Raw genomic sequence first — 27,398 nt, 5'->3', positions numbered from 1 at the left:
ACTTTGTTGATAGGAACTGGGGGTGCCACCATGGAGATGCTAGTGCTTGCTAGCAGGGAAGCCTAGATAGGAGATGCGCGACGTTGTGGCTATCAAGAGGCTAACGGTGCACGTCAAGGAAGAGGACAGCAACAAGGGTGTGGCCAAGTTAGGTGGGGAAGGGAGTGGGCGGGCTAGGTTCATAGTGAGCAGGTTAAGCTAGCATGGCTCCATTTGACCATGGCTAGGAAGCTTGACAAGGATAGGTGCTGCTTGGGACAAGTTTACAATGGCGTGGGGGAATGACTCAAGGGTGAAGCCACTATGCATGGAGGACGTGTCCCATTATTATTAACACCTACAATTTAACATATTTAATTAGAACATTCGAGTCAAATAAGGACGACAAATCACTCTTCCTTTTAGTTAATTTCACTTCTGCTGCCCTATGCTACTCTGTTTCTTAGCAGGGAGAGGCGTGAGTTAATACAGCCCAAATCTAGCTTCAAAGCCTCTTGAGATATTGTGCACATATTTTGACTGATGATTCGTTGGAGTAATAAATTCCTTAGGTTGTTAGAGAGTGATGATATAGGCATCTTAAAAAACATATTTGAAAATAGATGAATAAAAGACCTCTCGGTCAATGCAGCCCTTAATCAGGTCCATAGCAGGCTTCTTTTTAGACCCAAAAATAAATCCTCGACCTTAGCAAGATCCAGAGCTAAACCAATCCCTAATTGTCTGAGTCCAGTTCATAGACACACTACAACAATTTCCCATGGTTGGAATTGCTTAATTTTCCAATGACACATTACATTTTGCTGTTTATCACTGAACTAAATCCCATCCTGCAATGTAATTGAGACAGACCCAACCCTAATTGTTTTGGTTCATATTGACTACTCCCAAATTCAAAACCGTGCTATCACACCCTTGCAAGATCTACATAAAGTGGTGATCGCGCACCTTATCATTACAGTAGAATAAAGAGCGTCATCACCCCCCACCTTTACATGACTCCGAGAGAGCCAATATTCACATGCAACCTTCCTCTTTTCCTTTTACCCATTTTTTTTAAATAGAGTATTTTCATAATTCTATCTTCTAGTTAAAAGAAAAGAAAAAAACTTCCATTGTATGATAAATTAATGGTAAGAGAGAGATAACAGCAATCAAGAACTGCACTGCAATAGATTAATTTCCCATGATGAGAATGAAGGCCAACTACTTTTACCATAAACAGATAGCCACAGCAGCAGAAGGTTTCAATAATTCAGTGTCCAGCACAAATGGCAGGTAAATGAGATACAATAGTAGGAGTTTATCCATTTCCAGGGAACAACTATACAAAGTCTTAAATAGGGTCTTTCCTGGAAAATTTTCTTAGTAGTAAAGTCCATAAGTTTAAACTTCCATAGTCACCAGTAGCCTGTTCAAAAGGGATTTTCCAGTGAGTATACCCGAAAAATGTGCGATAGAAGCTAGTGAAAGAGAGTTTGGAACCTACCAAACAATGCATCTACTTGGAGCCCTTCTTCAACAGGACACCGAGCTTCTTGAACATGCTACTGTTCTTTTTCTTTGGCGATTCATCATCCATGTCTTCTGAGAAAGGAGAACCAAGCTTTCCACCAATGGTATTGTAGTTGCTGTCAAGGGATCCTGTTCTCTCCACATATTTACCGTTGTTCCCCCCTGAAAGCATCGCAGCAGCTGCCTCGGCTGCCTTCCTCCACTGGTCGGACTGCACCTTTAACCTCCTTAACTCTGCTTCCATCTCTGAATTTGCAGCTTGGGCAGCATCCAGCTGTTCAGTCACTCGAGCAGCTTTCCTGCTACTTTTATCTGCTTCCTCAGTCAAATAACCTAACTTCATTAGAGCTTCTCGCTCAGCAGCTCTAGCTGCTTCTACTAATGCAAGGGCCTCGCCATTCACTTTCTCACTCTCTGTCTCCCTATTCTTGATTTCCAACTTCAGCCTCTCATTTTCCTCAGTTACACTCTGTACTTTGCTTTCTTTGTCCAACAAACTCGATTTTAAATCAGCCAGCTCTGCCTCAAACCTTTTCATCTCCATCTCTAGTGTAGATTCTCCCTCTGTCAACTGATTTTCCTTGATCTTTTGATTCAGCACCTCATTGTCCTCAGAGATACTCTGCAATTTAACCTCTTTAGCCATTAGGTTGGCCTTCAAATCTTCAATCTCTGCTTTAGCAGCCTTCAATTTTGACTCCAATTCAGCCTCTCTCAAGCATAACTCTGATTTTGTGCGCTCTAATAGTTCATAAGCACTTCTAATTTTGGTTTTGCTCTGAATACATTCCTCTTCGTGCCTTTTCTCAGCCACCGCTAGTGCAGATCTTAGCTGATCAACTTCAAATTTCACTTGATTAAGCTCTGCTGTCAGCTGGCTTGAATCCTCATGTTCTCCATTTTCCTGAACACATGAAGGGTTTACTGAACTTTTGTTGCAAATTTTAGATAGATCAGCCTGGAGTTTCCTAACAAGTTCCTCCAAAAGATTTGCTTGAGCTTTTGACTTCTCCAACTCCGTGGTCAAGGATTTGTATGCTTCCATGGCTTTAAGACTTTCAGATCTGAGCACATCCTCAGCTGTCTTTGCCATTTCCAATTGCATTTGAGTTTTACTGGAAATTTCTAAGGCTCGAGCTTCAGATTGTTTGGAATCACTAAGGTCGATTTTCAGTTTTTCAACTAGGGAGAGAGTTTTTGTAAGTTCCATTCTTAAGTTCTGTATCTCAATATGAGCTAATTCTGCATGCCTAGCCTGAGCAGCTTCAGATTCAGCCACCCTTTCCAGCTGGGCATTGAGCTTCTGAATCTCATTCGTAGCAGAAGACAAGGCAACAGAATCCATTGCATGGTGCTTCTGGACAGCCTCGAGTTCAGACTGCCATGCTCGATCTCGTTCCTGAGAGATCATCCGCAGCTCTTGGATACGAGCTTGCTCAGAGTCAGAATGCTCTGCTAGCTGCTGCTGCGACTCCTCAAGCTTTTCTGACATGGCTGCCAATTGCTTCTTGGTCTCTTCAGCTTCTTGCTGAACCAGCTTCTTCCATGACTCGGATGAGCTCAGCTCATCCTTTGCCTTCTTCAGTTCCTCCTGGAGCTGAGCAAGCCGAGATTCCAATTCAGACACTTTGCTTGGGCGCTTCTTCTAAAGGTCACAAAAAAGGGGTTGGGATATTAAAATGGGGAGGTAGCTCACTAAAGGACCATAAACAATAATACTGAATACATAACTAGTCAGTGCAAAGAATTGTTGCAACAATATGTACAAGTAAAGCTTCAAGGACAAAAAAAGGGAGATGCACACAAATACAAATGTTTAATGTATCCAAGGGAAAGAACTGAGATGCAGTATGATTGGATATTGTAAATGACAGACACATGCACGTATTAAACATATATAGAATAAACCTCTTGCTGCATCAATCCAAAAGATTGAGCCGTGCATGAGAAGGGCCAAAAAGCTGCACTGCACTTGCCAAAACATAATAACAAGAAGAACAAGCTGCACTGCACCTAACTGTTGGAATGTTGCCTCAGACAGTTTTGAGATTATATCAACTTGAAGACCACCCAACATACTCTTAAACCTTTATATCTGATCCAAACACCATTAAATTACCAAAAAATGATCTACTAGCATTTGGAAACAAAAGAACAACTTAACATAACGGAGGGAGGGAGGGGGAAAGAGAGAGAGGGAAGAATCCACAGGATAAGTGTTGCAGGTGAAATTTCCCACAGAGATTGGGTGGCTGGTTGTGGGAGGGCAGGGGTGGAGATGGAAATGAAACGAAATAGAAATTATAGAAACACCATTACTTTTCCATAATAACCAAAATCCATTTCCTTAAGCAAAGACAAATAACCAAACACCATTTTCTATTTTCATTTTAAAATTTTAAAAACAAAAACTGAAAATTGAAAATGCAAGTTTCCAAGAGACTAAGCAAGCCAGCTTATTGACCTCCCAGGCATCTCAATGACAATTTCTTCATGAAGCTAGGAAATAAGTTGTTTCCAATGCTTATTGTTCATGATATTAAAATATTTGGAAAAGGTGGTTTGATCCTAGAAGCTCTGCAAGGTTGATCATAGATAAGCAAAATCTCAATGTTGACTTGTTGATGCAGCTAGGAAATAAGTGGTTTCAATTCTTGTTGTTAACAACATTAAAGCATTTGAAAGGGTTTGATACTAGAAGCCCTGTAAGGTCATGGATGAGCGGCACCAACGAGTTTAATGATCTGCAGGTCATAACCAAAGTAGTAAAAGTGAAGCAGATCTTGCAGTAACTTATTGTAAAGTACCTCAGACACAGGACTTCGAGGTGATCTGCGCTCAACAACTTTTGGGCTTCTGTCTTTGGGTGTCCTGCTTGCAGGATTTGGAGAAGGGATTGAGTCAGAATCTGATCCTGGTGTCTTCAACTTTCGAGCAGTTGGAGGTGTCACTGGTGATATCCTTTTAGGAACCTCCAAAGAGCCAGTTCTGCTCTCAAAAGTAAGGAATGAGATCATATATGGACAACAAAAAGTGTAATTCAAACAATGCAGTGAAATATCAATGAGTTAGAAAGAGACAGGTAGTAAAGACAGACTTCAGCATAAGCAATGGTGGGTCACTACCTGCTTCTGAAACATCGCGACCAACTGCTATCTTAAACCTAACCTCAAGATAGGTCACCTAAATTTTCCCATTAAAGATTTTTTACACACCAAGATACTTCAATTACACTAATACTGCCAGCATTTGTGGCCAAAGAAAAGATGATACACGCCCAACACAAGACAGATTATTAATGTACTAACGGCGACTATATTCAGTCTCAGCAATATTCCCCTTCAAATTGTAAATCTTATCACAAATGTTTCAGAAGATTGGAAGTATTCTTGAGGGAACAAGTAATATAAATATATATCATAAACACTATGCATATTCATGCTTTGACCAAGACATGCAGACATCAACTTTATGTACATAGATTTTGTGAAAAATTTACCGTTTATTTTGAAATTATTACTCAAATTACATGACTGCAATATCAACTTTCATTAATAATTTCTCAGAACAAAGGTTCAGGCAATTTTATCAAGTAATATGACAATATTAAGAGAAAAGAGCTATAACCTTCAAACCAAGGTATTACCATTCAATAGTAGTTTAAAAAACTTCTAAAATGGTATTTGATTAATTATATCCATGTTACAGTTCAAAATGTCACAGACCATCAAGTTCATTTCCAGATCATAGCACAGCCTGGAAACTTCAACTTCTATGGTCCATATTGTTCTTCTTTAGAATTATTTTCATATTGAATGACTTTTGGGGGCATATTGCAAGTACTTGGCAATTGATAAGGTGTGTACTCCGAAAGTTAGAAATAGGATAACCAATGAAGTAAAAGAAAAGTGACAACAGCCATATGATAACATTGAAAGCTGGTAAGGAATTAGAACTATCCAAAGAAGCATGAAGCGGGTGTCTTACTCAAACAGGAGTCGTCTTCAGTCTTACCAACCCCCCCCCCCCCTCTTCCCCCAAAAAGGGAAAAACAACAGGAAGAACATAAGCCTGCCAATAAATTTGGACAATAGTCTCTATAGAACATTCCTAGCAAACCACTTGATTCTCACATGTAAGGTTCAATTGCATAGGAATTGTTAGGCAAGCAGCTTTTAAAATTAAATAATACGTGTATCATGTATGTGAAACATAAATATACCTTGTTTTTGGTGTCTGCATATTTAATTTTCTCTCTACTTGAAGGAAAGAGACTAAACCAAAATGCACTCAATTCTGGAACCCCACCTGACCCACAAAACCTGCAGTAATTCAGAAGAATTGTTGGCTGAAATAGAACCATCTGATATATGCATAAAGCAGATAATAACTTGGTTTATGAAGGAAATTAACCAATGTGTAACTAATATCCACTATTGAAGCCAAACCAAACAAAGAAAAATACAATACAATTTCTTCAAAGAAACTCCAAAGCAACTACCTCCACTTCCACCAACCAAACTGGTCAAATCCCACTTTGGGTTGAAACCAGCAGTAAATCTTGAGTTTTAGCCCAAGAGGCATGTAAGCCTAACTCATAAATGCAATTCTTTTTCCATGAAAGCACCTCAAGACAAATTGTATAAATAATCCATAATGACCCAATATACCAAATCTTGAAAAACATAAACCTTAAAAAAAACCCCTATACATGTATAAATATCAGCCAACTGAACTAAGGATCTACTTAACAACTATAAAGATACACAATGCCACCATAAAGTCCTATTAGGCCATGACAGGAAGGTCCCCATGCCAAAGTCTGTCTATGATATTTCTTCTATTCACATGAAAATAATAAAATTGAGCAGTGAACTCATAGCTCAGTGAACAGTAAGCCTTGTAAATTGTAATAGATAATTTACAATGATTTTAACTAATAAAATAGTAAAACAAGATTTCTCGTGTATTTATTTTTTTTGCAGATTTTCTATATAATTGTGTAGCAAGCAACAATTCAAAACTTCATAGCATAAAGATCCCAACATACTAATAGGGCAATAGCTTAGGGGATAAATATAATCACAGCCAAATAAATTTCTCATCGAGCAAAGCTAGGCCAACAGATTGCGTCACACCAAAAGTCACCTCAAAGTGGTGCTTGAGTCCATTTCCTAAGATTATTCTAGTTGAGGTAACTTGAACTCATTAGTACTTTTTCTTCAAATTGTTGAGAACTAGAGTTACCAAACTACCACTTGTAACAATCGATTTCTAAAATTTTCAGAGCCATCACTTGGCCACACTTAACAACCAAAATTAGTCCTTAGGCTTGACTAACACAGTCCCATCACGCTACAGCAAGATACTCACAGAATTAACAACATATCAAGCTTTAATCATACTAAATGGGGTAAGCTACATGAATTCTAGATCACCAATTGTAACTATTTATAGACATTTCTTCTGTTAGGCCCTTACAACTCATATTACACATAAGAGTTTACCACTAAGTTTTAGTTGATCTTACTCTTACCTTTTTTCTTGCTAAAGACTTATTCCATTCCGTCCACTATTCTCACAGAAGTCTCTCTTGGTCTTCTTCTCACACAACAAAATCATTTTAACAACATTATGTCTCACACATCTTAACTTCAATAAGAGCCATCATAATCTTATTATAAATAGCCTCATTTTTAATATATCTTCTCTTGTATAGCTGCACATCCATTTAGTGTTCTAAAATGCAGCCTAGGCAGCCGCCATGATTTCCTGCAAATCAGCATCCCTAGGTGTCGGGCACGATTAATCGGGCCCCATCGGCGCCTCAACGGCCCAAGCAACGACTAGCCGCCAGGGGGGGACACCTGTTTGGATTTCCCCTTTTGCTTTTATATCCTCTCATCGATTTCTCTCTCCCGTCTCTGGTGGACTCATCGATTTTTCTCTCTTGTCGCTTTCACCAATTGTCCTTCTTAGCCACGTTCTCAGTTCTCATCGCTGTCCGTCCATCACCCCCATCGGCCGCTCCCCATTGCCGTTCATCTCCTCTGTCATTGTGCCTATGTGTGCGTGTGTATATATATATATATATAAAACAGTGTATGTGTGTGTGTATATATATATATAAAACAGTGTATGTGTGTGTGAGTATATATATATATATAACAGCAATATTAACATATATATACATATATTGTATTAATATATTTTTTAAATTAATTTTAACATATATATAACAACAATTTATAATTAAATAAAAGTAAAAATGAGTATTTGATGCATTTTTTTGTATAATTCAATAATATATCTATTTTCGTCTTTTTATCACATTCTGATAGCTTATTAGCTCTTTCAAACCAAACACATAACTATTAATTAATAGCTTAAAAGCACATTTATCCAAACATGTTATCAGGTTAAACACTACCCAACTTAAACACTTTAAACAGCTTAAACACTACTCAGCTTAAAAGCTCCAAAGAAAAAAGCCTAGCCAAACGAAGCCCAAGAAACTTCGATTTCAGCTCTTCCTAGGTTTGAAGCTTCTTTCATAACTTATAGCAAAAAATTAAAAAAAAAAAAACAGTTTTCCTAGGCGCTAGGCCCTAGTCTGGCGCCCGACTAGCGCCTATTGCATTTTAGAACACTACATCCATTCAAACATTCTCATCCACTCATATTTTGAACATGGTACTTACTGCCCAACATTCCATGTCATACAATAAAGCTAGTCTTGTAGTTGCCTATAAAAATTTTCTTTTAGCTCTAGTGAAATTTTACTATCACAAAAAATGCTGGAAGCACATCTCTATTTTGACCATCCTCCTAAGTTCTATGGGTAACAACCTTATTAATCTCTCCAAATTTTTGGATGATTAATCCAAGATATCTAAATTGATCTTTTCTTGGGAGTGACTTATCTTCAAGTTTCACAACAACATTATCCAAAGTTATATTTACATTTCATAGAAACAGTTTTTATTAAAACCTTTATAGTCTAAAGCGGCTTTCCATATCAAATTTAATATTCACATCTTCCTTTGTCCTATCTATCAAAACAATGTCATCAGCAAATACCATACACCAAGGCAACTCTTCCTAAATGAGTTTATTTACAAATCAACGTACAATAACAAAATATAGTTATAGACATAAATGCAAGATAAGGTACCCATTAAATTAGCAAATCACATAAGCTTCCTTCTTGCAATTTTCAAAACTAAAATAGAAGAAAAAAATACTAAATCAGTATTGTAGAGAGAGAGAGAGAGAGAGTATAGATTTCTTTATCCAGCAGCTCGTCGCTTCTATGTTGTTATTTAACAAGGATTTGCTATGTATGCATATGGTTTTTAAGTAAAGTCAAAGGAAAGAAAGATTTGTATTCATTTCCTTCTCATTTTCTAAACAATCAAAAGCAAATAAATAATTGTAGATAGCAAAAAAGAAGGTTAAAAAAAAAAATATATAGAAACGAGTCCTTGATTTCCTTTCCCTGTCTTTTTCATGCGCTTATCTTTGCCACCACAAATCCTAGTTCCAAACTTAGAAGGTAGCCTTCGTCATAGTTTACAATATTATATCGACAGAATCAGACCGGTATGTTTTCCTGAACTTTTAACTATTCTCTCTAGTCATCGCTGGAAGGAAAACAGAGACTATACTTATAGCTAGTTCTAGCATCCGAATGCGTCATCCAATCTTCATATTTTCTCAAAACTTAAGAGCTACAAACACCACAAACTATAATGGAAGATTCAGAGCAATGTAGCATTGACCACACCAGATATTCCCCAAGAAAATGAGATTTCCTGGAAAACAAACAAAAAACTCAAAAGAGAAATCAATGTAAATGGACTTAAAACCGAAACCAGGGAAATGCAAATGGAAACGATTGTTGTAATGTACCGTTTGATGATTCTGAAATGAGAGGCTGACAGTGCCAGTTCTTTACCTGAAGATCTGTAGATAATGAGTGCAGAAACTGATGAAGGAGAAGAGGAGAAAAAGAAACCCTAGTTTTGGCGGACGAAGGAGCTGCAGAAAGCTGGGGCCATCGGGACTCAAGTAGCTGCTTCAGAGCGCAGTTTCCGAAGCGCTCTCTCTCTCTCTTTCTCAGTTTTGCCTTGCTCTGGCCTCTGTGGTTTGAGAGAGTACCAGAGACACACACACAGACTATACTCTACTGCGTAGGGTTACTCTGCCCACGCGCCCTTTCATGCACCGATTTTGGCGTGATTATTTTTATTAAAAATAAAAATAAATAAAACAAATATATTTTAAATTTTCTTTCCAAAATAATATGATTATTTTATCCTCACAAAAGAGTCAAAATGACTATTTTTACCCTCACAATAATCTTAATTAACATAGTTGTCGTCGACAAAATGGTAATTGTATAATAAATTTGGGTTTGAAAATTTTAACTCCTTTTTAGTTTTAAAAATTATTTTTTAATTTTAATTTTATAAGTTATTATATTTTAAAAAAATATATAAAATATTTTTTTGATATTTGTCAATTAATATTATAAAGTTAAAAATTAAATTTAAATTAGAAAACTTATTTATTTAATAGTAAATTTAAAAAATGACAGGTTATTGATTATTAGGGACAAGAGTGAAGGGCTTGTCCGGTGGACCACCAAAACTGAAGCTAAAGATACCGTGTCACAGACATTTATTAATGGGTGGAACAAACAAACAAACGAGGCCACCAGGATAAATGCTATGCTTGTTTTCAGTTGCACCACATTAAATGATGGGAACAGGACAATTTCATGAATCAGATTAATACTGATTACTAGTGAGTAGTCCACCACACTACCCCTACTTTGACCGTTTTTGGTGTAATTCTCGATGTTTGTATTCTTAATTATATTAAAAAAATAAATTATAAATTAAATTTTTAATCAAACAAAAATTAAATTTATAATTTATTGAATTAATACTGACATATTACTCATCTGACCATTCAATCTATATCTTGGAGACTATCTCTATTTAGTCTTATTACTCATGGTGGGTAATTAGTGGTGTGTATGTTTGATTAATTTAGTTTATTATCATTTAATTAATTGGATTTACATGTAACAAAACTAAACCCATCAAACAAAATTAAAAAAAAATAATCATATTAATTCCCAAGTTGAAGGCAACCCAGGTCACCAAAAATGGCAAACTAGATTTTTAGATTGGTTTTTGAAATATTTTGAGATTTTAACATGATTTGTCATTAAAGGAGGTCTTTTTTTTTTTTTTTTTTATCAATAAAATGGTACTTACATGAACCAAAAAAAGACAAGCTTGTCAATGATGTCTGGAAGTTCCATAGCCCAATATGTTGCATCACATGTCAATAAATAAGTCATGTGTGCAGCAGGTACGTGAACTTGATCTCTTACGACATGTTGTCACCAGTATTGTTGCTAGAGGTAGGTGACTAACCTCTGGTAATTATTATTATGTTGTTATTCTTGCAATCTTTTGTAATTTCTCGACTATAAATAAATTAGGGTTATACATTCTTTCATATTTTAGGTAAGTAAAAGTAGAGGGTTTGCAAATTAAAAGTTTTATTTTTCAATGCATTAATATTTTGTTTTTTAATGACTTTCTTTTTTTTGTTTACAATTTATTTATTTCTTCTTTTACGATTCTTACTATCTCTTTTGCTATTTTTCAATTATTACTACATGTACACCAAATTAATATTAACTAATACGTTGAAGAAGTGAATGTCTCAGCATTGAAAAATAGGACAAAAATAGTAAGATTATTTTAAAATATTAAGAAAAATATTAAAAATTATAAAATACATTAATTTTATTAACTAGTGTAAATTTAAAATCAATACTAGTTAATATTCAAAATGTATCATGACCCCAATTACGATACTCACTACCTACTCCCACATATCTTATTATACTACCTCACTTACCTCCATTCCAACTCAATATGGAAATCTTGACAATTACAATTTTAGAATAATTTTGATACCACTTATATTATCATTTTAAAATATTAATAGAAAATAACTTTTAAGTCGATTAAATTAAGTAACATAAAAATAAACATTCCCAATAAATTACGACATGAGAATGAGACTTTAGTTGTGATGTGAGTGAACCATTTCCTTTCCTGTTTAATAAAGATATGTTGTATAACTTTTAAGATGAACTTTTTCATGAATAAAACGAGGAAAAGCCAAAATGAGAGAGGGAGAAGTGATGGCTTCAAGCAACCACAAAAGCCAAAAGCCTTTGCTTTGAGTACAATGGAAGCAAGCAGCTAGTGATGCATCATCATGCCAGTGGCCTTTTCTTTTTCTTTTACTTTTTGGTTTATTTCTCCCCCACTACAATATCACTTGGGCAACTAAGGGATAAGCATAATAATTTCAACCCAAAAGTTAAATTTATTAAGATTTTTTTTTTGGAAAGTAATTCATTATGATTTTAAACTGTTGTGTAGTTTGACAAAAAACTTTTTGTCAGTGATTTGATAACCAACCCACCTGCTATGGGTTCTCTCTAGAAGAACCAAGAGAGTGTGTGAGGGAAGCTTTAGGAAGAAGAAGAAGAAGAAGAAGATGTTGATGGGTTCAATTTCAATCCAAATCTCAACAGAATGAAGAAACCATTTTGATTTGAAAGTTCAAATTCAGGTTTAGACAAAATCGACCATATCTGGTTTAATTTGAATTTGTTATATTTTGAGATGATGGTGTTTATGTGATTTTTGATATTCGTAATCTCAATTATAATAAAAAAAATAAATTATAAATATGAAATTTTACTTATCTGTGCAGTCGAAGATCACACTCACACTCCACTAACACACTACCTGAGGGCGATTATAGTTATGTTTTGTTGTGACTAATGATGGGTGGGTCCATTCCATCCATTAAATTTAAAATTTATTGCAGTGAGCAGGTTTGAAATTAGGACCGGCAGCATCCAAAATCGTGGCCGATATTACAAAGCCATTTATCGGTAGTGGGTGGCCTTGAAGAAGGTTCAATAAGGAGATGCTCATGTCATTGGGCCCATTGCCCATCAAGTCATGTCATTGGGCCCATTACCCATCAAATTCCTCACTCACTCATTCCTTGTACTCCCCCGAACTTAAACAACGCCCTCCAGATGGAAAATGGGCAGGCTGGGACGGCCGGCCTCCTACATAACCCACTTATTTTGTGGATTAGGTTGAATTTGACTCACAAGGGAGGTGGATTAGGCCGAATAATAGAAAATGGGTCTGACACAATTCTATGGCTGTTAATAAACTGGTCAAGCTAAGCTATTTTGGTGGGTCAAACTAAGTTGTGGGCCACAAAGCACTAGCCTAACCAAGGTCGCTTGCTACAATACGAGGCCGGGCTGGACTGGGCTAGGAAGGGAGCCGGACGGGCGCATGCCACCAGGCCCATTTGCCAATTCTACTCCCTTCCCACCCCTACCTCAACAATGCCAAAATAACTAATACAACATTACACTCCCTCATTTCCCCACAACACACACACATACTCGTTCGTGAAGCACGAAAAAGGGGAAAAATTATCAAAACCTTTTTTGAGCCGTTTGTATAATTTTCAAAAAATTGCGGGTCGTTTTGAAATTAAAAAAACTTGGGCGATTGTTGCCCAACAGAGACACGAATCTCGATCCAAAGCTCTGTCTCCTTCATTTCCCCTTTTTTTTTAGTCTATTTTCTTCTTCTTCTTCTTTCAGTGATTGCTTCCAGTTCGATCGCCTTCATCGTCGTCTGCTTCTAGTCCTTCTCGGGCCTCTCGCTTCGGTGCTCCCTCAGTTCCGATCGTTCCTTCTCACGATTTGAATTGATTTCAAATTTCTTTTTTATTTTTTGCAATATCTTTGTGCCCAACTTTGTTTGTAGGATTTTACCATGCTCTATTTGGGAAATGGGATATGAAAATATTTTAGTGTATGTGTTTTTTTGTGGTTGATGATTTTGTGATAAATGGGGGCATCTGTATTTGACATTACCTGTTCGACGAATTTACTGAATGATATAATTGGATGTTTGAAACTTGAAACCCATTTCAAGTTTCAAAATTTTATTTCCTTTCTCTTTTTTCTTATCACACATTTCCCAAAAGTATATAGGACTTGAGACTTCAGTTGGGTTCAAATCAGAAAACACTGGCGCAAATGGTGGTGAACAACACGACGATGGATCCACACACTGTAATAACAAATTGAAATTGTTATTCCCCTCGCCCTGATTGAAGTTCTCTTGAAAAGAAGTGATGTTGTTGTTTTCCCCCGCCAAAAAATTGTTGCAATTATCCTCTCCCTCGCTACTATTGAACTGTCCCAGAGTGAAGTTGGAGTGAAATATGAAATTCAAAGGTTGTTATGTTTATCTTTTTGCTCGGCAATAAGCTGTTTGTTTTTCATTACTGCAAGAAAATACTATTCTGCACATTGGGAGAGGGAGATGATAATAGAACTTTTTAAATATTGTTATGAGTTTATCTTTTCATTTCTTTCATTGACAGTTCATTTTCTTCAATGATAAGAAATCCCATAGATTCAATCTTTGTTGATCAACATCTACTATTATCTAGAGATATGTCGACAACCCAGATTTAATTCAAACTTAGATGAATCTAAGTTCAAATTGAACTCATAACACACGCACGCACACACGCACATTGAATGGTGTGCAATGGGATTTCTTCCCAACAAGCGATGATACAAAAAAGGATAGAAGAAAGGAAAAATAAATAAAAATGAGAGATAAGGGTGGAAAGTGAAAATGGCAAAAGTCAATTGACAAAAGACTATTATAGATGATAGGAGAGAAGTAGAAAATAGAGGAATCGTTGGCAATGATGGATCAATTGTAGGGGCTAATATTTGGTTGCGATGAGTGAATTGACGATCAGATAATGTGAACAGTCAACGATGACTGTGAGAAGCTCGGATGATTGTTAATGGCACAAGCAATGAAGTGGCGAACGATAATTAGTTACCTCAGTCATTCACATTATTTTTTTATTTATGCATATATATAAATTTTAAAAATATTATTATTAAATAACACATGATATACTATATTAACATTGATACACGTTTTTTTAAATCGATTTCAGGATAAAATTGTACAAAATTAAACTAATTGAGATATGATTATCAAAACTAAAATAATGAAATAGAGTTATAAATTTATAAAAAAAAATGTTTTTGTTTTTGTTTTTTTGGCGCTATTTGCCCTAATAAAAAATATACAAGTTCATCTTGCTCTTGGGGACTCTGGAAGCTCATGTGCCGCACGGCTGCCTGCTGGCCTCTGTTACAAACACCTCTTCCTTTTTTTAAGGGATGCGCGCAGATTAAGTAACTAGGAAAATGGATATGAATAAAAAATTACTCTACATAAAAAGAATTTATTGGGTCTCAAGAGGAGCGACTTCCCAAAGCTACTTGCTTCTCCCAATAACAAGTTTAATACGATCCCCTCTAAGCATTATTCTACCATGAATAAGGACTTGAATTTAATAGAAAACACATATAGACTTACTCTTTACATAGTAACTTTTACAATGATTTCATTTTCAATAAAAATTAGGTACAGATATAATAAAATTACTCTTTATAACTATGTCACAAGTTCAAATATAATAAAATAACATTTTTTTTTTTTTGGCCTTCTTGAGTTGCCATGTACATACACAATACTAATTTCTTTAATTTTAGGTTTATTTTTTATCAATTAATTTGGGCAGGATAGGATAGTATAACCTACCCCAATCTATCTCATTATTATCGTAACAGTTTGTTTTAGAATCTTTATTTATACGGTATTATAACTTATTAATTTTAGTCAAGCTGCCCTCCTCCCCCACTAAATTTTTAAAACTTTTAGCCCAAAATGCATTTTCAAGCAACCTACCAAAGCCTAACGCCCTTTTTAGGTCGTTTTTAATTTTTTAAAATAATTAAAACATATTTACTTTCATATTTTTTAAAATATTTTTAAAAATAAAAAAAATTCAAAATAACAAAAATTCGTTTTTGCGTGTTTTCATCGCAAATATACTCAATTTCTAAAATACAGAAAATGTTACAGACAAAAAGAACGTATTTTAAGCAATATCAAAATAGACGCTCAAAATAAAAAATTAAAAATAAATTCAAAACTTAAAACTGAAATAGGAAAGAGAACAACCTAAACATCTTCTCGTAGAAAAATATATTTTGTGCTTGTGAAGTATTTTTTAAATAAATAAAAGTCATAAAATCTAAATTTCAAAATTCATACAAAACCTATTAAATAAATAATTATATTCTCATCAAAATTGCAGTTCCGGATCTTCCAAAATTGAACATAAGAAGCCACTGCCAGGCATCAAACTGAATGCATAAATGATGACTTCTACCACAATTGCTATATAGTGTGTTTCGGCATGTTACCTCGAAGGACTGTGGAACGCAAATCAGACAATCATCCGCATCAGTTCAGGCCGTCGACCGGGTTGCCTTGCCAACCAATGCCTCAACGCATGCCACACATCAACCTCCATCCGGGAGGCATCCATGCTTTGTGTAAAATATGAGATATAGTCGGCTTTGTGATATGCTATTAGGAACGCATACTCCCAACAACCAAAGTAATTTTGAATGTCTCCGTGTGTAAGAAGCACCAACGGATGCAACAATATCACTCGGTTCTATCCCGCACACTAGACCTAATAACAAAGAGTTTATAGCAAAACAGTTAACTTGACAAAGAACTTCAGTTGATATAGTTTATCACTTCTTAACAGAACCCCTCAACTGACTAGTCAAGATGGGCGGACTGCAAATGGATAAACTCGGTGAGATCTCTTATGTGGGCCTCGGTGAATAAACATGTTATATTAGCCGAGGCATGTTGGGGGGGGGGGGGGGAGGGGGAGAAAGAAAAGACAGAAAGAGGAAGCCTTTTTTGCCGAAAGCAATTTCCAAAAATTTAGAAACAAGGCAGCTCCTCACCATTTCCAAGGAACACAATTACAGTTGCACATGATACTGTCAATCTATATGCATTGAAACCCGACTTGTAATAAGTTGTCTAGAATCACTTCCTAGACGCCTTTCCCCAGTCATCAATATAATAATCCCCAAGATATGATTCTCTCACAGAATGAAGCTCAAGTTTGCCAGGTCTAGGATGATAAAATTTTATTACTTAGTAACCAATCGATGTAAAAAGATAATCAACTTATATACTTTATTATTAATGCCTTTAACAACCCTGCAAATTAAATTGTGTCTTATTTTTCCATGCAGGTTGCCATAACAAAATGAATATAATGATAAAGACATGCTAAATCTATAGGACTTGGTCTTTTTTCATGACTGCTTAATAATACCCAGAAGGAGCATAACCCAAAGAAGATAAAAAAAAACTTACCAGGATGGAACTGCCAACGTCAAACTCATGATCCCATATTCCTTGAGGCAAGTTTGTCCCCAAGCAATGTAATTTTCCAGCAGTCAACTTGGAATACAAAAACAGATAGCTTTTTTGGTACAACTGCAAAAGGATGAGATGGTTTTTAATAGCACAAAAGATTTTTTTTTTTTTTTTTTTTTGGGGGGGGGGGGGGGGGGGGGGGGGGTTTGGGGGGTGAGGGGTGAGGGGTGAGGGGTGAGGGGTGTGTGTGTGTGTGTTAAGGAACCAACATTTTAGATAAGTAACCCCCAAAAGTAATAGCAGAAAGAAAGTTTTTTTTTTGGTGGGGGCTTGACAGAGAAATATGTTCAGCATTCATTCATTTACAAACCAAAAAACATCTAAATGAAAGGCCTATAATGCTTGCACCTCAAACTGAGATTCAAGAAAAATAACAGCGGTCATAGCCTAGAGGGCTTAAAACTTCTTTTCATGCATGAGATTAATCATGCACGATGGACTTGTCTTTCAAACTAAAAGGTGCTAGGTACCTTAGTCTTTCATATTGGTTCCAAAGGTCTCTTGACATGGAAAATAGCAGACAAGATCCTGCCTTCCAGAGAGTAGGGTAGGGTTAGGGTAGTGGGAGACTGGGAGGGGTAGAGCTGCTGTGTACAATTAACTGTTCTTTCTTAAATGTCCCAGAGTTTGTACAGTTTTAATCTTCACATATTGAATAATGCCACCCTACCTAGTGGATTCAAACTTCTAATTGTAATCATTGCAGATGGAATAATACGATGAAGGACTTCCCCTTCTCCAAGGTGTTACTTAGGAAAATGAACTACTATGAAATAAACAGCCAGTAGGGAGCTATTATGAAATGAACTACTATGCTATCCATTTTAAGTTCTTTTCAATGTTAAGAAGAAAAAACCCAAGTCTTGCAATTGAGATAAAGAGAAAGGCACTTGCAATATGTTTGTTCTAATAGAGAAAGCCTACTTAAAACACATGAATCAGTACTGGTTAAGGGGCATTTGTACGCCAACCGAGTAAAATTAAGCATATAAGAAACTGACAACAACTCAAATAGAATAAACATGCATAGCTTAGTCCTGCTTAACTAATTTTAACAGGCAATAACAACAAACAACAATTAAATCCCTGGTTTATAACCATAATGAAGCTACAGATACAATTCATATTCCCAACATCTTGAGGACATGCCACAATTGTTGTTCTCACAAATGTTTTCCAGGCAACTAGGTCTCTGGAACTCCCTTGGCCCAGAAGAGCATCCACAAACACAGGGACAGGTCCAACTAGATCCCTTTCTTGTTATTCCATGACTAGGAAAGGTAAGGACACACAGCAAAAGATTTAAGCACCAACATCCCAACTCTAATGAGCTAAAGGTCTTATCAACTGGGAACACTGGGAAGCCTGCATAACAGTCTTTTGTCAACTGCATGAAGGATAAATCATTTTTACAGAAATAATGGATCTGGTGTGGGGTTGTTGAGAAGTGATGTGGACATTAAAACAGATAAGAGTTGGATTGCCTCAAAGAAGTGTGATTCTAATGTCAGGAAATGTGAGTAACTTTAATGAATAATTATTTCTGATGATAAAATAAGAATCTTCAGCACAGGAAGTGGCACGGAAATAACTAATACTGGCCATATGCAAATTTCAACACCCACAGAATGAACAATTAACAGAATAACCCCCGAGTCATATTAAGCCAAACTACACACTACAATATAAGGAAATCAAATGAAACAATATGAATAAACAAATAACACAAGAAAAGGAACTCAAGCAAGTTGAAATAAAGCTTTAAATTTAAAAATAAAAGAAAGGGTTGTACATGGATACAGATCATAACTTCTAGAACATAGAAAGTAGTATTACATTGAGGAAACTTAAAATACAACATCTTGTGCATACTAAGAGGTGCCTTAAATACATATTTGGCACTTGTAATGTTCATAAACTTTCAGAAAATAAATTACCTCGAAATTTATTGTCACAGGTAATAATTCCAAATGTTTCTGCAGTTTCCCGGATCATGATACCACTCACTCCGGTGAAAGCAGCTACTTTGCAGTGAACAACTGAAAAAAAAAAGGACAATGAGCAAAAGTATATTATAATTAAACAGATGTTCAAACAGTTTGTAAGCCATGCTTAAAAGATACTTTATAATCTGTGTGACTCAATCAAGTCAATGATATAAACAGATGGACTAGTATGTCCAGAATTCAGGTGGTAGATGGTTCTATTAAAATTTTCATTGGCACTGGGTAAACATCAACTAGACAAGTTAGCTAGTCAATTCATCCAAAACCGAAAAATTAACTGAGATATGTCTAAGACTGGCTGACCAATAGTCAAATAGTTATATTCAACCTGTCTAAATTCTGAATTATTAACAATTGTTGTATTGTTAACCACCACCTCATCTAAAAGCTTAAGTTGTTAGATAGAGAGTCAGCTTTTATCTTTTATATTATTATTTTTACTCTCAACATGTCTCCACACATGTAGCCAGGCTTCACTGTATAAATGGTTCAAATATGTGCAACAATTTAAATATTAAGTCAGCAGTGAGATTTCAACTTAAAGACTTTTGCCTGCTATAATACCAGGTTGAATTATTTACTATCACCTCATCTAAAAGGTTAAGCTGCTAGATAGAGAATTAACTTTATCTTTTTATAGTATCATTTTTACTCTCGACAGCAAACATGTCTTGCAGTAAAAGTCACAACAAAGCATCGAAAAGTCTTTTTAACTAAAATTTGCACCATTATTTCTCATTGAGCAAGAACTAAATACAGGTCCCTAGTGACAATCAATGCAGTTCATGCAAAACTGCTACCACAGTTATACTAATAAAAACTGTTGGTACAAATATGATTGTCCCATTGCTCATGCTTTCACAAATATTGAATATGTGAGAACTTATGATGTTCCCCTGGGCATATCAATAATTTTTTCACAAGCTATTGGTGCATAAAATAGTGGTTTATACTCTAACCTAAAATCATTGCACCATGTAGGTCTGCAGTGAGGAGACATTGTGCCAACTGATTTTTCCTGCAAGATCAAATGGAGATATGAGTTCATAGAAACAACCATAATAGCATAACAACATAATAAACAAGAAATTGCCTATCTGTAATATCAGAAAAGTCAAAGACTCAAGAAGAAAAACAATCTCACCCAACATTTTTAAGAAGTTGCATAATGTAGCCATTCCACATTTCATGCATTGGCCTGAAAACATCAAAGCTGTAACAAGATGTAAGCTAATAATTTAAGACTGACCTCTTGAGGGAGGGGCGGAAGACAAAGACAGAGAAAATTGAATAAATAAATAAACAAAAACACAGACTTGTGACTACTAAGATAGTATTTGTAAAATTCTAATATTTCAAGGCCCTTGCTTTTTATGTGAAGGAACATGACCATCTCAATTTTCTTCATTCACCATCGTCTCATGAAACTATTATGTATGAAGATGGTATTGGAACTTTATCTCATAGTTCTCTCACCGAAGGGTTACGTTAGGAAGGGCATTTAGAATAAAATTTTGCCACATTGTTCTTTTACATGGATTTGTATTGTCAATGTGAATTTTAGAAATCAATTGTCTTTATGAATGATGACAATGATTGCTTTGTAAGTTTCTTCTATCTCCAGTCCTTACCCTTTTCAAGCACCCTTGATCAAAGCAACTGGTACTGGTTGATGTCCCTTTTAAGTGACGAATAACTTACTCTTCATTTACCATTCAAATTCTTGGATATCACCCTAATATATAACTTCAACAAATACAGGCACACCACACTCTAGAACTATATGAACTTATAGACGAGGACCAATACCAGATATTGGTTGTAGGAAGCAAGTAGATGGCGAGTTTGGAAAACCAATTATACCCTAGTGTTTGTAACATGCAAGTAGCATCAAATGCACCAAACCCCTCAAAATAAGATAATCTGATACACCTAAAACATGCCTGTAGTTTGTAACAGGTAATAATTGTTCACTTAGAGTGCCCAACAAGCAATTTTGGGCTATGTTGACCAGATAAGAACTCTAGCTGAAACTTGAAACGAAGCTTAAATTAAACATCTTTTTGGACCTTGAACTATCAGTTCAGTCTTGTGTTCAGAACAATGATCCATATGACAGATTTTTTTTTATAAAAAAAATCATTTATTTATTTTTATACGAGGAAGGAGGAAGGCCATTGATAGCAAGATTGATTTTAAACATTTTGAAGTGTTGGCCTTTTCATGTTCCGTCCTAACAACTAGAAGCTTATGTTTTATGAGAGAAAATTTCAGTAACAAAGACTACAACTCACTTGTGCTGCTCTTGAGGCAAATCAAATGCTCCACACTTTTTAAGTAGCTTCATAGACATGCGCTTTTTGGGCTGCTTTGAGTGAGTCTGCAGTGCCCTAACACGAGAACCAAGAGATGTCGTGCGACCTTGCACAAGATTATCAAGAAGGATCCAGTTGTCAATTTTCATGCTTCTGGATCCCTGCATGTACTTCTGAGCTGAATCACCACTCTGGAGTAGTTCGTGGACAACTTTATTCACTGTGCTTCCTTCTCTATCAGTAATCTGCCTAGTTCCAAGGAAATGATCCAAACAATAACACTACTCATAAAATGCTGTTGTGATCACTAACCAGTGAAATGAAGTCATGGATCTAATATAACCTAAAACAACAAAGAATTACCTTCGCATTTGTTAGCAGCAGATTCTCGTGTACTGAATGAGAGAGTTGAAAATATGTTGGATCATTTGTTTCCACATCTGTATGTGACAAACAAAATTCATCTTCTCTGATAGGAAATAGTCATACAAATACACTATATCCAAATATTAAATAAAGTAATGTGCATGCATTGACATGTGTAAGCAACAAAATAAAAACCTACGTCGTGTTCCAGAGTAGCCTGAAAAGGTAAAGTTCCCTGCAAATACACCAGCACAGAAACATCAATTACATGGAAAAATTGAAGTGAAGATAAAAATGTCAGCTTTCATATCAAAATTGGACCACAAGGTTCTGCCACAGCAAACACTGCAATACCGCAAAGACAAGAAGCACTACACTTTGCATATGTGATAAGTAAAAACTGCAAGAAACACATCTTCCATATGCTTTTTTTTTTTTGGTTGGGGGGGGGGGGGGGGGGGGTAAATTGGGGACAGCAATGATGTGCTACTGCAGCATAAAGGCCCCTTGTAAGAAAAATCAAATTGACCTCAACAGAAATAGAGACGATACAAGAAATTGACCAAATTCCCTTCACAAATGTTTGACAAACACAATTACAAAAGTTCAATCACAAAACACAGAAAATAATGCTTATGAAATTCCAACCCTCCAACAAAATTCTCATGCTGTAACCCTTCAGTACTTGTCAATACTAATTCAGGGGATTTTCTTAAAGGTCTTCTCTTTACATACAAGGAAGGAAGAAAAATAGCTTCTTTGCTAGTAAAGTACCCATGTGATGAACAGTTGACAAGTCGGTGGTAGGGAAGATTTAGCTTCAAATGGAAGAAGTGAAGTTAAAATGTAAAACAGTATTAAGTGAGGTAGCAACTCTAATCCCAAATACAGCTCAAAAGGCTTGCATCACTGTTTGAGATGGTTATTTCTTGGACAAGATTATGCCTTTCAAGAATCTTTGCTCCAATGAATTTCAAGGTTGGCAGGAAATGATAAGTCTTTGTAAAGAGAAAAGAAAGATAGGAAAATGAAACCCTCCCCTTGTTTGGATTGATAAAGTCAGAAAGAGGAAAAGCACGGACTTTCTTTTGCACAGTTGATTATTTAAAAAGGAAAGGGCAGTAAATCCCAAATAAAGGATTTAACCAGAAGGGTTAATTAACATGTGCCCTGTCTCCAAAACATCAATTCAAACAGGATGCAAGCACTAACCCAAGAAAACTAGTCAGAAAAAAGTATCTGAATGATGGAGCTTGGGCTATTTAATGATTTAACTAGGTATAACACTTGCCAAGAAACAAGTAGGCAAGTTTTCTTATGCCTCCGGTTTTCCCTTCCAACAAGGCTCATTATAAAACATAGAGAAATGGGAATGAGAACCAGAATACAAAGTTCATTAGCAAACTTAACCCTATTTCAAATATTTGTCTCTGGAATAAAATAGTCCCTATGATTTTCCTCCCTCCCTTTCTTTCCCCTCACAGTTACTGGCAACTATAACCAATCTGCCTTAAATGGAATACAGAGGTAAAGAAGCTCAAGGTAAATATATCAACCAATAGAATTCGTGTAGACAGTTCTTAAAAAAAAAAAAAAGTCAAATCACAGATTGGACCTCATAAAACAAAACATACGGCACTATTAATATTGGATATAACTTTTATATAAAAATAAAAAATGACCTCTTTTCACCTATCATATTTCGCAAGGCATATACTTATTATTATTATTTTTTTATTTTAAGAAGTCCAGGTGCATGCTACATACAGAACTAAGGGTGTTCCAAATATCAAAGCTAAGAGATGACACATTTTATAGCATGTACATCCAAGAAAGAGAACCTTTCTTGAATGAGGCGTTTGAAGAGGGTGTGAGTAATGCATTAGTCATTTCTGCAGAAGAAGAATCCACATGAACGGTTGTTCCCTTAATTTCTTCATGAGGTCTCTTTTTGTTCTTCTGTTGTTGTAGACGGAGCTCAGCTTCTGCAAGTTCAAACCTTCTCTCTAATGCATCCAATGCCCGTTTCTTTTGATCTTGAAGAATTGTGTCTGTAGTCATTGCATGACGAATATTACCCTTTGCTTTGAACACGAATAGAGTAAAAACCTGTAAAAATTGGGGATAAGCAACCTAAACCAGTTGGTTACAAACTTCAACAGACCTAACCTGCTCATATAGCCAAATAATGAGAATAAAAAGAAGACAACATCCCTGTTCAATGTACGACCACTAGATTTTCCAGAGGAAAGGAGTAGGTAATATGAGGCACATACACCAGAATAGCATGTATTCCTTGAATTTACAATTTGGTCAAAAGTGTACCATACATTACACAAGATGGTTTAACCTTGAAGTGGCAATACCAAAAAGATTCAAACAAAAGCCCAAAAACCTGAGTAATTTTTCTCAAAATTACCACTAACAAGATCAGTAAGATAATCAAAACAAAAAATATTTGGTAAGTGATAAGAAAACCAGAGAGAAGTCTGTTAAACCATAAATTAAATAGTTCTGTTTCAAGGTTAATGAGGTGTCTTTTTTCAGTATGCATGGTTGAACATTATTCATGAAGTTCGTATTAAATTTTATATATGGATTTTCATCCCCAGAAGAAAGAGTCTTGAATGCAAAAAGAAAAGTATATCAGAACAAAAGTCTTAGAAAAGCCATGAAGAAATTAAAAGTTTAAAACACATTTTCAAAATTTTCTCAACGTTATCTTTGCTACTCAAAACTTCAAGTTTGAAGTTGTTTTGCCAATTGCAATCTTATGGTGCATACAGATATTGGACTAGCAAAGTTGTACCTTGTAAAGATTGTGGTTGGAAAACATAACTTTGAGTATGAAAAAATGACCTACATTGACTCTAGATCAGGGCGGGGGGGGTTGGGTTTTAATAAATGATGCTTAACTTTGTTGATTTTGATGAGTTTTTAATGCAACTATATATTATTGTAATATTTAATCTATCTACTTATTTTTAATTACCATCAGAGTTGGTTCTTATTCTTACTGAAGAGAAAAAAGAAACTGATATTTCTCCTGTATCAAAATGACTTGGAGTGACTGCATCAGAAACTGTAGACATGGTAGTGACAATATCAGCTAAATATCTGCAGCAATGAAGACTGAAAAAAACAGAAAATTGAGGGTAGCTGTTGAACAGCAATGAAGGCTGTAGGCAAAATAAAAAAAAATAAAAAAACACTCCTAGTGATGGCAGCGGAAAAAATAGGGTTTCAAGGAAGAAGGCTCTGATACCACGAAGAGGAAAAAAGAAACTGATATTTCTCCTATATCAAATGCTGTAGGTTACAACTAATTTATACTAAAGGAGAGGAAACAAATCTCTCCACAAAAGGAAATAATAGAAAAGATTCCACATCAAATCAAAGATTACAAATCAGCTCCCTTAATCCTAGGAATGAAATATCTACAACTTATCTTCAAGATATGCATCATATCAGCAATATAGACATCTAATATACAATAAAATAAAGGTAATAATCCCGATATCTTTGTTTTATTTCCAACATTTACAAAGTTATTACACTTATTTTTCGTTAGTGTCAAATATTGGGGTCATCTTTACAAAAACTATAAATAAATTATAAATACCATATGAAAATTCATATTACATATGAAAAAAATATAAAAATCTACAATATAAATTTAAACAGCATGTGGGCGCAGGAGGGGCTGTGGCCCCCCTGCCCCCACAACGCTCTGCCACTGTTCTAGATGCTATTTTGGAAGCTAACATGTGTCTAGTTGCTAGGTTGAGAAAAAGACTTTGATGTTCTTATGTATAAACTCAATATTGAGAAAGCATATGACCATGTCATTTGGAGTTTCCTTAATTCCTTTTGTTCCTATTAAATAAGATACGCTTTGGTAGAAAGTGGTGCAAGTGGATAGATTTCTGTATCTCTAGATTTTCTACCGTCAAAATTTTCTACTCTCATCATTGTGATCAGAAGAGGATTATTTAGCAACTCTAAGAGTCTTGCCAGGGAGACCCTATGTCTAATTTCCTCTTTATCATAATGTTTCAGGAGGATAAGGGGTTTTTTGGAAGGAAATAGCTTGTGTACCAAGAATAAAAGAATCTATAACCAATAATAAATCACACGAAAGCCCTTTTATAAAAGAAATCTAATCAAAAGTTAGAAGCACCAAGATTAAATCACACATAAGCCAGTATATTTAACCATGGCTTTTATAGTCAACAAGTTTCTTGTTCCTCCACCAAAGTTTCACCCAGGTTTTCAACTATTTCTTCTCTCTATGTTATTTTGTTGCTATTAAACTATTTAACATATTACCGGTTTGACATTGAACTAATGCTTTTTCCCTCTGTTTTTTTTTTTTGGATCTCCAGACATATGTTTACAGGCACACTTAAATAATAATAATGTTAAACTTAATTTCTTGTAACAATAATAAGAAAAATAAAATAAACAAGGCATCTCTAGACTCTAGTTCTAACTTCTAACAAGAAAACAGTTGTCATCATGTCATGTATCATAAACAAAATAGAGCAACATCAATAAAATTAAATTTGTTTTTACAGATTCAGCAAACATCAATAAAATAAACAGAGGCAAGCAAGCCAAATCTCCGAATGTATCATAGACGAAACGAAATGAAGGAGCAACTAACCGCTAATTAAGAAGTCGGATAGAAAGAAAGTTGAAGCAGATCTGAAAGACTGAATCTGATGAGTGATGACTGATGAGTGATAAGCCAATCGGCAATCGAGAGGCAGCGATCGACCAGCGACAGCGAGCGACGGAGCAAGAGGCAAGACGCAAGACGCAAGACGCAAGAGCCACCGGCCACGAGGGCGAGCCGGCGAGGGTGCGAAACTGCGATGGAGTGAGAGAGAAGCAGCGAGCGACGGAGAGCGAGCCACCGCCCACAGGCCACGAGGGCGAGGGCGAACGTCCGACGGACCGGGCGATGGAGAGAGAGAGGCAGCGAGCGACCGTCGACGGAGCAGGCGAGAGCGAGGGCGAGGAGTGACGGAGCGAGAGAAAGGCTGGGCAGCGAGCGAAAGCGAGAGGGGGAGAAGGGCAGGGGGCGAGCCAGGTTTGCAGAGGGGGAGGGGGTGGACGGCTGGACAGTGGGCCCTAGGGAGGGTTCCAATTTTATGGGCTCCCAAATAATCAAATATTCATGGGCCTGAGTCAACGGCCTCATGGGCCTCATGAAAGGTCCGGCGCTGGAGATGAACCTGATTTGGATATGCATGCAAGTGTAGCGTGTGTTTTTCCTATTATAATCTATCGAGGATACAATCTTCTCTCACGCATGATTACAGACAGTAGTTTCCGCAATTTCCATTACGGCCATAAAATAAATTGGACAGCCGGCAGAAAAGCAGCAGGAGAAAGCCCTTTCAATGAAAGCACCATAAGTTTGGGAATTGAGAGGAAAACCAAAACCAAAACCCAAAAACCACATATCCAACAAATCAAAACGATCCAACGGTGACATCTCACTAAAATTAAAATCGGAAAACTTTTAAAGTGCTTACCTTAAATCAGAGAAACTCCGATCGCAGGCGTCTGGGACAGCAGTCAGTTGGCCGGAGGAGAGAGAAGGTACTGCCCGATGGGAGGAAGAGAAGGTGAGCCGACGGCCGGCGACTGCTAGGCGGAGAAGAAGATGAGACGGAGACGCCGGCGGCTGTTAGGATTTG

General features: G+C 36.1%; 2 protein-coding genes across 8 annotated transcripts; both read right to left on the bottom strand.

Moving 5' to 3' along the window:
- Window positions 1–1,145: 1,145 nt before the first annotated feature.
- LOC127788876 (interactor of constitutive active ROPs 2, chloroplastic) lies at window positions 1,146–9,699 on the bottom strand. Of its 4 annotated transcripts, none has more exons than XM_052317535.1 (5): window positions 9,427–9,699; window positions 9,183–9,329; window positions 5,738–5,837; window positions 4,323–4,503; window positions 1,146–3,160 (listed from the first exon to the last, which is right to left on the bottom strand). In XM_052317535.1, exons 3-5 carry the CDS (start codon window positions 5,755–5,757, stop codon window positions 1,502–1,504), a joined length of 1,860 nt encoding a protein of 619 aa, XP_052173495.1. In that variant the 5' UTR covers window positions 5,758–5,837; window positions 9,183–9,329; window positions 9,427–9,699; the 3' UTR covers window positions 1,146–1,501. The 4 variants fall into 4 exon arrangements, with proteins under 4 accessions (XP_052173495.1, XP_052173493.1, XP_052173494.1 ...); XM_052317533.1 differs by lacking the exon at window positions 9,183–9,329 and having other exon boundaries at window positions 1,146–1,411; window positions 1,490–3,160; window positions 9,473–9,699; XM_052317534.1 differs by lacking the exon at window positions 9,183–9,329.
- Window positions 9,700–15,707: 6,008 nt separating this feature from the next.
- Window positions 15,708–27,398, bottom strand: LOC127788873 (ribonuclease MRP protein subunit POP4). Of its 4 annotated transcripts, none has more exons than XM_052317528.1 (10): window positions 26,357–26,858; window positions 23,532–23,799; window positions 21,890–21,925; window positions 21,688–21,764; window positions 21,304–21,605; window positions 20,154–20,207; window positions 19,969–20,027; window positions 18,941–19,042; window positions 16,941–17,063; window positions 15,708–16,233 (listed from the first exon to the last, which is right to left on the bottom strand). In XM_052317528.1, exons 2-9 carry the CDS (start codon window positions 23,749–23,751, stop codon window positions 16,966–16,968), a joined length of 948 nt encoding a protein of 315 aa, XP_052173488.1. In that variant the 5' UTR covers window positions 23,752–23,799; window positions 26,357–26,858; the 3' UTR covers window positions 15,708–16,233; window positions 16,941–16,965. The 4 variants fall into 4 exon arrangements, with proteins under 4 accessions (XP_052173488.1, XP_052173487.1, XP_052173486.1 ...); XM_052317527.1 differs by lacking the exon at window positions 26,357–26,858 and adding an exon at window positions 27,234–27,398 and having other exon boundaries at window positions 15,709–16,233; window positions 20,154–20,222; XM_052317526.1 differs by having other exon boundaries at window positions 15,709–16,233; window positions 20,154–20,222; window positions 26,357–26,835.

Source organism: Diospyros lotus, chromosome 13, assembly GCF_014633365.1.
Source record: "Diospyros lotus cultivar Yz01 chromosome 13, ASM1463336v1, whole genome shotgun sequence".
Lineage (NCBI taxonomy): Eukaryota > Viridiplantae > Streptophyta > Magnoliopsida > Ericales > Ebenaceae > Diospyros > Diospyros lotus.
The sequence above is the reverse complement of the archived record's forward strand: the minus strand, read 5'-3'. Positions and strand labels throughout refer to the sequence as shown.

Coding starts and splice junctions, on each gene's coding strand:
- LOC127788876 (XM_052317535.1), bottom strand. CDS start 5,757: ATGCAGACACCAAAAACAAG. Junction 4,504..5,737: donor ATGCAGACACCAAAAACAAG/GTATATTTATGT, acceptor TTTTGAGAGCAG/AACTGGCTCTTTGGAGGTTC. Junction 3,161..4,322: donor CTCGAAGTCCTGTGTCTGAG/GTACTTTACAAT, acceptor TGTGACCTTTAG/AAGAAGCGCCCAAGCAAAGT.
- LOC127788873 (XM_052317527.1), bottom strand. CDS start 23,751: ATGACTACAGACACAATTCTTCAAGATCAAAAGAAACGGGCATTGGAT. Junction 21,765..21,889: donor AGGCTACTCTGGAACACGAC/GTAGGTTTTTAT, acceptor TGTCACATACAG/ATGTGGAAACAAATGATCCA. Junction 17,064..18,940: donor CTGTGACAATAAATTTCGAG/GTAATTTATTTT, acceptor ATCCTTTTGCAG/TTGTACCAAAAAAGCTATCT.